This window comes from Toxorhynchites rutilus, chromosome 2 (assembly GCF_029784135.1).
Source record: "Toxorhynchites rutilus septentrionalis strain SRP chromosome 2, ASM2978413v1, whole genome shotgun sequence".
NCBI classification, from domain to species: domain Eukaryota; kingdom Metazoa; phylum Arthropoda; class Insecta; order Diptera; family Culicidae; genus Toxorhynchites; species Toxorhynchites rutilus.
The window spans coordinates 260,460,125-260,470,608 of NC_073745.1; the positions used below are offsets into that span (position 1 = coordinate 260,460,125).

At 36.8% G+C, this 10,484-nt stretch overlaps 1 protein-coding gene across 12 annotated transcripts in view; it reads left to right on the forward strand.

Annotated features, from left to right (window-relative positions):
* LOC129771493 (PDZ and LIM domain protein Zasp-like) overlaps positions 1–10,484 on the forward strand; it is a 180,397-nt gene that overhangs the window by 156,004 nt on the left and 13,909 nt on the right. For 10 of the 12 annotated variants that reach the window (XR_008742390.1, XM_055775174.1, XM_055775175.1 and 7 more), the window contains 3 exons: positions 2,691–2,769; positions 3,302–3,811; positions 9,993–10,236. Coding sequence is in view for 11 of the 12 variants with exons in the window: in XM_055775174.1 (XP_055631149.1) it covers positions 2,691–2,769; positions 3,302–3,811; positions 9,993–10,236 (833 nt within the window). In the remaining variant the exon portion in view is untranslated. The remainder of the gene's footprint in view (positions 1–2,690; positions 2,770–3,301; positions 3,812–9,992; positions 10,237–10,484) is intronic. The other 2 variants (XM_055775180.1, XM_055775181.1) reach the window with 1 other exon arrangement.

Genomic DNA, 10,484 nt, shown 5'->3' on the forward strand with positions numbered 1-10,484 from the left:
ATTCCCAAAAAAAAATATATATATATGAATAGCCCTTACAATTCCCAACAAGTCGTCCATACATCGGAGCATCGGCACTTTTACATGGAAAATGTTTTTCGAAACACTTTTTCATGTTTTCTTTGAAAAAAATACAACTTATCCTAATTTTGTTTAAAGTCAAGATAGCGATATAGTGTATTCGACAAAGTTTTAGATCTTGTTAAAATATAAACTTTTGTCGGATACATCAACTTTCTATCTTTTATAGTTTTTGGAGTATAAATCACATTTGTATGAAGACTCCTGAAAAAACTCTCATGTTTGACATGTTCTTGACATGTTTCTAAATAGAGAAAAGTTAGCAGAGTATGTAAACTGCGATAATTTATACATAAAAATGTTATGAATTGAACAGTATTTTTTCAAAGAAAAAAAATGAAAAAGTTGTTGTTCGAAAAACTTTTTCCATGTGAATGTGCCCATCGTCCAATGTATGGAAAACTTGTTGGAAATTTTAAGAGCTATTCATATCTATTTTTTTTTCAGAATTTTAAGAGCATATTTTTTCGAGCAAAATGAATTGTAATTTCCAAAATATTTTTTTCTCAATGAAATTTTTTTCCAAAAATTTTTGATAAATTTTAATGAATACTTAAGTAATTTCCTACATTTCATTCTATGACCAACTTTTTGTAGATCTTATATTTTTAAGTTAAGATTTTCCTAAAAAGTGTTGAAAAAACTCAAATTTAATTAAAAAAAACTTAAAAAAATCTATCAGACCTACAAAATTTTAGTCAAAGAATAAAATGTAGGAAATCATTTTGGTTTTCATTAAAAATTATCAAAGAATTTTTTGGAAAAAAGAATCATTAAAAAAAATATTTTGAAAATTAAAATTCATTTTTCTCGCAAACATATGCTTTTAAAATTCTAAAAAAATAGACATAAATATTCCTTAAAATGTCCAACGAGTTTTCCATACATCAGACGATGGGCACATTTACATGGAAAAAGTTTTTCGAACAATAAGTTTTTTTTTTTTCTTTGAAAAAATACTGTTAATGTTTTATTCATAACATTTTTATGTATAAATTATCGCAATTTACATGCTCTGCTAACTATTCTCTATTTATAGACATGTCAAGAACATGTCAAACGTGAGAATTTACACATAAAAATGTTACGAGCAAAACATTATTTTTTTCAGGAGTCTTCATACAAAAATGACTTATATTTGAAAAACTATAAAAGATAGAAAGATGATGTCTTCGACAAAAGTTTATATTTTAACAGGATCTAAAACTTTGTCGAATACACTATATTGCTATCCTGAATTTAAACAAAATTAGGGTTAGTTGTATTTTATTCAAAGAAAACATGAAAAAGTTGTTGCTCGAAAAACTTTTTCCCTGTAAAAGTGCCCATCTTCCGATGTATGGACGACTTGTTGGAAATTGTGAGGGCTATTCATATATATTTATTTTTGGGAATTTTTAAAAAATACATTTTTGAGAAAAATCAATTTTAATGTTTAAAATAACTTTTTTTTTCAGCAAAATTTTTTGGTATTTTTTGTGAACATTTAAACAATTTCCTACATTTCATTCTTTGGCAGGTATTTTGTATGTATCATATTTTTTAAATTATAAATTTTTGTAAAAAATTAAGAAAAAAAAATGTCTTTTTCCAAAAAGTAGTCTAATTATTTTTCGAATATTTCAAGTATGCAAAATTGCTTCAATGACCCATATCTTTACACCCACAACGTTTCACTACTATCTGAGATGGTGCTGCCAAGTCCTAAGACGAGTTGACACAAAATTCGTCAGCTTTCACTTGAGGGGCTCAGAATGCAAGGGGTGTAAGTGACTTGATCGTTTTCTCTTCATCAACTTTTTATTTAGTTAATAACTCAACTGCAAAAACTTTCCAATTTAAGTTTGCTATAGAATCCGATAGATGAGGTTCTGACCTATTTTTCACGTTGGTAAATACAGCTGGGAATGTATTTGCAGCTAAGTTATGACCCAATGAGAGAGTCGATGTAGAGAAATCGATCAAATCACTTACACCCCTTTCGTTCTAAGCCCTTCACTTTAAATATGAGTTAAATGATTTCGTTTGAACTCAATCTAGAACGTGAAACACCAGAAGCTTGTCATCTCAGGATCATAAAACAAGATTCACAATTACTGCGTTTGAAATACCCATATATCGATGTAAATATCTTGATGATAAACCACAGATATCCGATCAAGTCACGGTCACACTCGCACCGTAGTTTGCGCGATTTGAAAATCAATCATCATGAATCAGCGAGCGGTTGAATCATAAATTCGACGATATATTGACGTCATCCATTTGCGGGGCGCCCAGTGCAGTGCGATTGATTATCATATCAATTCTTGGAACGCACAGTTGACACTCTGTGTGTGTTAGCCAACCGGTAGACATAAAATAAATCGCACACTCTCGACTACATTGTAAGTAACTATTTGAATCGTTCTCATCGCGGCCGGGTCGATAAATTGGTAAAGTGCAGTAGATTTCCGTTCCTCAAGAATTTTGTGTGCAGTATTTCATCTTCTTTTCATATGTTGCTCATTTTATTTAGTTTTGTTCTCTCTCTGTGCTTATATGTGCCATTCAATTTGAATCAATTTCGATTCTAATCTTATTTTGTTCCATCTTCTCTGTTGGTACAGTGGACAAAAATCTGGAGTTCAAGCCATCTCAGCTGCCCTCAATGCACATGCCAACCTGAACGGGCGTTCACAGCCACTCGTAAGTACAACCAATCGTTCGTCTCCGATCGTTGATCCACGTGTGTATTTGTGTGGAGGTGTTTTTCTGCAAGGTTTGCGTGTGGTATTGATTTGATTTATTTTTAACCGCCGATACTATAGTTTAAGTGTGAATCGAAGCATCGAATTTAGTATCACATGATAAGACGAGAAGTACACGATGTTTTCTTTCAATTTTTTTTTTACTAGAAAACAAAGCATTACCACTAACGCACCTTTTTCGCTAAAATTAACTTGTCGATGATGTTTTTCACTGTTGTCGAAGTGTTTACACTGTGGGAAAACGTGGAAGTTTAGTTCGATAAACATCCTTGTTACAGAATAAAATTACAGTAAATCATCATTCTTCAAAACATTGCATTCTAACACCAAACAATATTACGTAAATTTTCATTTGGCGAATTCTTATCGTTGCATTTTCCTTTTTTCATTGACGCTTTCTTGCATGCCTAACAATTTGTACCGTTGTGTGTTTGTGTTTTTACCCGAACAATAACACCCACCGCGAGCAGCAATCGACGACACTAACCGCGGCGCTGCCTGCAACAATCACGATCAACGGCTGCGGCGGAAGCAACACTCAGTCACCGTCACACTCCCGATCGAGCAGTACCACTTCGTCGAGCGGTTACTGCAACTCGAGTTCCCTGTCGCCGGTTCAGTCGAACAAAGTATCTCCGCTGCATTCGCGCACCAGCAGCGAGAACGAACTTATCCTCGAGCCTCCTTCGTCCAACAGGGCATTCACCGTTCAGTGTGATTTTAATTTTCCGCCGCCCCCGCCGCCGTTGCCGCCAGCATTATCTGCACGCGCCAAAATGGAGCACCTGGAGGCAGCCGAGCTGCAACAACCTGCAGCAACATTCGGAGCCAATGGGCTGGCCGAGGCTCCCACCGAGAATTCGACGGATAGCACCGACAAAGGATCGGTTACGCAAAATGAGTATGGATTTTTCTACAGAACAATGGGCGGAGCTGTGGTCCGCAGTGTATTCCCTCCAGGAGGTAGTTCCCGCTACAAGGTAAGTTACCTGCATGCTTTGCATGATCTGTTGAGTTGTATATTTGTTTGCACTTTTTCAAAAAAAACCTTGATTGAAGAGGAAATTGATAAGTCTCCCGAACGTTTACATAATTGCTGTCGAATTTTCCTCTCCGCTGGCAAGATGCCAAAGGAAAGGTTGTTCGCCACACACATCCGATTCCGTGCTGCCTACAAAACACATTGCACATGTTGTACTACTATTCATACCGCTGCCACTTACCCTCTCACTGTCAGGGCTGAAGGCACATTTGTCGTGGGTGTAGGAAGCGCGCGATGTCCTCAAGGCGGGGAATTCGAAAGCATCCGCCTGCCGAGTGATAGATTGACAGGTCGTACGAGACAGTCTGCTGCTATGTGGGTTGCTATCGAATTGCTCCGGTACTGGGTCATATCAGGGGCGATATAAAAATATAATTGGTTTCATTTTCAATCCGCAATCCGCGGGTGGCATAGAATCTAGAACAGAGCGATCGCTGTTATTGGCTTGATGTCACTGATGTGTGTTATTTTAAGCTGGCGAAACTAATCAGATGGGCACGTGAATTTGTAATGCGAGCTCTCGTGGCTGTTCATCCAATGGCACGTGGTATCTACCTCGGATGTTTCGCTACAGTGGTTATCGTTGTGGTGTAATTCAATCCTTTGCTTGAGATCATATGTTCCATTTAAGCACGTAATGCATTTCTGATCACATAATTCTGGTATCATTGAATGATCCGGAACGTAAGGTTCCTGATGGTAGAAGCCTTACTAAGCCTCCTGGATTAGGACTTCAGGTAGAGGATTTGAAGCTGGGAGTTGGGAATTGTTGAGATGTATCTGTATGGATTTTGGTGATAAGTTTGTGTCAGAGAAATCTTCCTTTCTGCTTTGGTATACGATATATCTGAACTTGTCATTCAAATACAGTGGAACCTCGATTATCCGCGAGCGGATGATCCGCAATGCGGATTATGCGCGACAGCGAGTTCCATTGTAAATAGTTCCATAGTGAGTGATAGGCTCATGCAATTTTGTTTTGGTCATGGCTTTCACATCATCTGACCACTGGTATACACGACCTTCTAGATCAGGGGTTCTCAAACTATTTTGGGCAACAGACCCCTTTTCCAGAGTTAAGTGACATCTCAGACCCCTATAGTCAAATTTTTTAAACAAAAATCTATTTCTAGTTTTCGTCCTATTCATACAAAATTCTTACTAATTTAAAGACTTTGCGGTTGGTTAACCTGTCATAAGGCCGTAACAACTATATCGCCACACACAGGAATTTTTTTTTCGCACAAGGAATATTATTTCAATAGTTTGCTTAATCAAGGACTTCTAAAAGTATCTGGCAATACACCAATTTTTTTGGGATTGCTAAAAATGTACGATATTAATTTGGGAGTCATTTTTATGTAAAAAAACCTCGATTTCAGAGCGTCGGCAAAAAGTTCTTCTTAAATTCGTTGAACAAAGACACAATGAAATGAGCCCTCAAGGCAGCGGCAAGCAGTGTTTTGGGGTTTAACGGGCAGTGGCAACTATATTTTTTTATTTTTTTTATCAATGATAATGTGTTCTTCTTCATGTGAGAATTATGTTCTCTGAAGTTTGAGTCGATTCCTTGCCTTATAAAGGGTTCAACAAGGGTTGTCAGGTGTATTGAACAGTAAACTTAGAAAACTTGTTGGAAAATCAATAGTCTGGATTTGTCTGGATTTTCGTCAACATTTTGCGAATTTTATGGAACATTTTCACGAAAACGTCGTTTGATGTTAGCGGAAGCGGACACGGTTTGGCGACGATCAATGACAATGAAGTGTCTTTTTCAAGGCAGGTGAAGAAGGAGTTTGGATTGAGTTTGTCCACAAGGGCCATACTCAGGACTAAAACTGCAAAAGTTTAAACTATATAATTCAACACAATCAATCAATCAACATTTTTACGTCTGAAGTGTAAAACGTGGTTCAACCGTTATTTCTTCCTATCATACATCGACGCATTATACTTAAACATGATGGTTCCAAACATGTGTACCAAACCTCTCTCTTCGGTGTTCAGTAAATTTTTGGGATAAGTTTTCTTAATTGCGGGAATGCCATTTCACCACCACGGGCAGTTGTGGTTAGAACTTTACCGCAAAACATGACTACATTGGTTCGTTCATAATAGTCTGATAATCAACATTGTGCAGCTCTCTGAATTCCTCATCAATTGGCTGAATCATTTCTCTGGGCACTAGATTAGGAAAATTTTCAATAAACGGTAGAATGGTTTGATATGTAACTTTCCAAACCAACTGGGCAACTGGCCAAAAATCTGGGCAAAGTGCGGAAGTCTGGACTAGACAAAGGACGGTCTGGATATTTGGCTTCTTTACCAAACTCTGGAAGTCTGACCGTGAATCAAACGAGTAAACTTGGCATCATTTTCTAATCGAAATTCAACAAAATAAATAGATGTAAAATTATAAAAATATTAATTTATTGGTAAATACGTTCATACAAATTACTCACAAATACTGGAGTAGGCAATTGTTTAAAAAAAAAAAAAATCGCTCGTCAATATTAAAAATAAAATTTAAAAAAATTCAGTGTTATGTGAAGAACCTGGTCTTTCTTTCTAATTTTTACTAATGTAATCTCTCGAATGAAATTGATAAATGAGTGTATTCAAGCTTCAACAAATTTCAGAACGCAAATGCCAAATGCACTTGCCAAATTTATCATCTTATACGAACTTATGCGCGCTCATCTATTTGTTGAGTTTTTGAAAAGTACAACGATAATGCTTTCTACTCGAAATCAATATGGATCACGTAACGCAACTTAAACTGTATCCTGAAAAGTTTTATACAAAACCTTGTGTTAGTCGAGGGGTCGATATCGACCACTTTGAGAACCCGTGTTCTAGATGGATAGTCTAAGTATTTCTGTATTGAAACAAAGTTTTCATGTTGACATATCTTTTTTTGCGTTTGGAATTCATTTTCAGTTCTTTATTACGTTATCCGCGATATTCGTTATTCGCGGTGAGCTAGCCATACTATTCCGCGGATAATCAGGGTTCTACTGTTTTACAAAATCATTATTTGTTGTGGTATCACAACCTAGTTCAGTGATACTAGTGATACCAGTGCGGAACATACTACCTTTGTCTAACTTCGAAAATATCACCTTCAATATGCCCCAATAAAGTACATAATTCAATGTTCCAATCATTGTTGTATATATAAGACAAATTCCCTTTTAGATAGTATTTAGACCTTTTTGTCTGAAATAAAATAGCTTAAATACAATAGATTTGAGAAAAAAAATCAACTATGACTTACGCGGAGTTAATCTGCAAGTGTGCGAAAAAACGTAGTTCACTGATGGGAAATCCGGTACTGAACAAGAATCTTTTCTTTGGTTTTGGCCTTCTCTTCGGGAAAACCAAAGAATATATACCTCTCTCTCAATTCTTGTCCATTTACGCAAAAAAATTATTTTTAAAATATTCTGACAGATATATATCGGAAATTTTTATTTTTAACTCTTCCCGCTGAACTTCTTTTTATTTTTTTAAAGTTAGTACTACTGTCAGGTCTCTTCGAGTTCTACTGTCAGGTCAATTTTGAGCGCGATCCTTCATTTAGTATGTTTGCAGCGCTGTTAAGAACCAGTTAACTTTTCTTCACCCGGCAATGTTTGATAAGGATAATTCTATTGGTCAAAGATATTGTGTGAAATTTTGTGTCGCAAACAATTTTTTTAGTGCCGAAACGTCGAAAATGTAGCACAATACATTTGGCGACTGAACTAAGTCGAAAACACTGGTGTATGAATAATATAAAGCATTCAAAGACGGTCGAGCAGAGATGAACGATTTGCCACGTCAACGACGACCATCCACCTCTTCAACTGAAGAAAACATCGAGGAAATAAAACGTGTGATGCTCGGATATCGTCAAATAAGTTGTAGGGAGCTATCCCGTGAATTAGTTATCTTTCACGGGATCGTTCTTCATATTTTGGTTGATGTTTTGAGCATGAGAAAAGTCGCAGCACAATTTTCAACAAAAATTCCATCGCATGGCTAAAGACATGCTTGAACGATCAAATTCCAATTTTTTTTACTGTGGAAGACTAGTTTCAAAAGTGAGAAGAGTTTGCAGCATTATTAGAGGAGTGCTATAGACAACAAATAGTTTACCGAAAACCAGAATTGACCGGAAAATGATCACAGTTTGCGACCAGACCCGAGCCCTTAATAATCTATCATGAAAACGTCATACCAACATATCGGTTCAAAACTATTTTCTAGAATAGCGAATGATGATGATTTCGCCTCATACATAATATAACCTAGATTTATCTATCATGACTACCACTCGTTTAGATCGATCCAAAGCATTCTCACTTCTGAACATGGTGTCAAAAATGACATCATTCATACGCGAAAATTGAATGATCAATCCCAATAAACATGAAAACACTTCTAAATTCGACTTTCAACACACTCTCCCTGAAAATATATAAAAATCAATAAATAATAAATTTCAGTTTAACTTCCAGTTTTAACACATGGTGTTGGCTGATCGTTGTCTAGAGTGAAACTATAAATAAAAGAAAGAGAGAGTTGAATTATAGAGCTTGTAACTTATTGCAGTTTATTCGTCTTTAACTTATAAAAAGACCGAATAGCAGAGCAGAGAAGAGAGATACGCAAACATATTCCATAGCACAGTCATTTATTATTCTCAACAAATACATATTTCACCGAATTTCGGACACAATGCTTCCAATGAACGGCGCGAGCAATCGGCACAGCAGCAATAGCTTTAGCACATGATAACAGCTGATCGCTATCTAGAGTGGAGTTTAGAATCGGAACCACAGAACGAACCAATGTAATAACTCTTACTTGATGCAACATACTATCGTAGAAAACAACAATACCATGTAAAAAAAAGCTCGATCTCATGCATATGTTGCATTGTGGGAAAATGTGAGCGGCGACGATCAGAAAAACCTTTTTTAATTCGTGAAAATTGCCGGGGATATTTTCTGTTGATTTGTAAATTTGAAATCGAAGCTGCATGCTGCATTTTTTCAGCAGAGTGTATCGAGCATATGGTTAGTGTTGTTCATTATCTTCACTTTTCGCTGTAACCATGGTAATTGGAGGAGTCAGTGAAGTAATATTAGTTTCCATTGCACCATGAAAATATATCATAATACTCTGGAGATATGAAATCGAATTAGTGAATTTGAATTAGGAATTCCGTAGTCTATCCCACATTTTTGCCTATTAGGCGTCGTGCACAAATTACGTAACGCGAAAAATCCAGATTTTGGAGCACCTCCCTCCTCCTTCTCCCGCAACGCAATTCCCTATCTTTTATACACAGTAAGTAACGCAACTTCGACCACCCTCACCCCTCCCCCTTCTTACGTTACGTAATTTGTGCACGAGGCCTTACTAAACTCACATATTACGAATAAATGGATTCGTCCGCTCAACGTAGGATTGCGTCTTGTTTTTTTTTTCAACGCCGAATAAAAATCTCTAATGTATCAAAAGTGGCAAGCGCCAACCGAATTAACTTTATTTGACGAAAAAAAAACCTTATCATCATAGCTCTATCAATGAATATTGTTGTTTGTTGTAGTAGTATTTATAACGATAACTATTCTGACGTATTGACATCGCGGGGGGTGATCATAAAACAGTTATAAATAGACACTTTGAATTATGCTATTGAGCAATTCTGATATGAAGCTGCGATACCATTGAGACAACTTTTGGGCAAGTTATTAAGGCGTTAAGGCCTGCGGCATTAACGCATGCTACATACCGTCTTCAAACGAAGCAATACGATACGACAATCCATTCCTTCTTTATAATTAGAACGGTGCAACCTGATTCAGTGGAATCCTTATGATGTGATATGTCTGATATAAATCGAGAATTTATTATACAGCCCTCAAGAGTCGGTCATCTCAATAAATTATAGACGTCTGAGAAAGGAACATTACTGGTTTTGTTATTCATTCAGGAAAACCTCTGGATAACCTCTTTTTTCCTCATCGAATGGCATGCAATGAATGGTCCAACACAACAACAGAGTTATTTAATAGATCATTTAGTTACTCATTTTTCTGTCTATTTTCTTTCCACTCAACATCCAGAACCAGAACAACATTACTCCGAAACCATTCGGGGCTCCGCAGCCCGTCAACGTACCAGCCTCCTATCCACCGGTAGCGGGAAGTGTTCCAACTCCATTCTCCGCCGCCATCGCTAGCCAGCCTCAGGCCCCTGCTCCGGTTTCAGCACCGGCCCCGGTTGCAGCCTCATATCCTCCGATGACCGCCCCAGCTCCTGTGGCTGCTGCTCCAATCGTGCCTGCTGCTGTCGCACCAGCACAACAAGGTTGTTATGCAGCATGCTAAATGCACAGTATATTACTTTTGAATCTCACATGTCAACCAACAACACTCAAAAAATATTTTGTTCCGTTTGAAGTTATATTCACCATCACGATTCTTATAATGACATTTTATTTCCATCCACATCAACAAAAACCTACATTGAAACGTTTTCCTCACCGTTAAACATTGCAATCGAACTGCGAAAAACACAGGAAAACCATACTTTTACAATAAGAAGACAAGCCACCC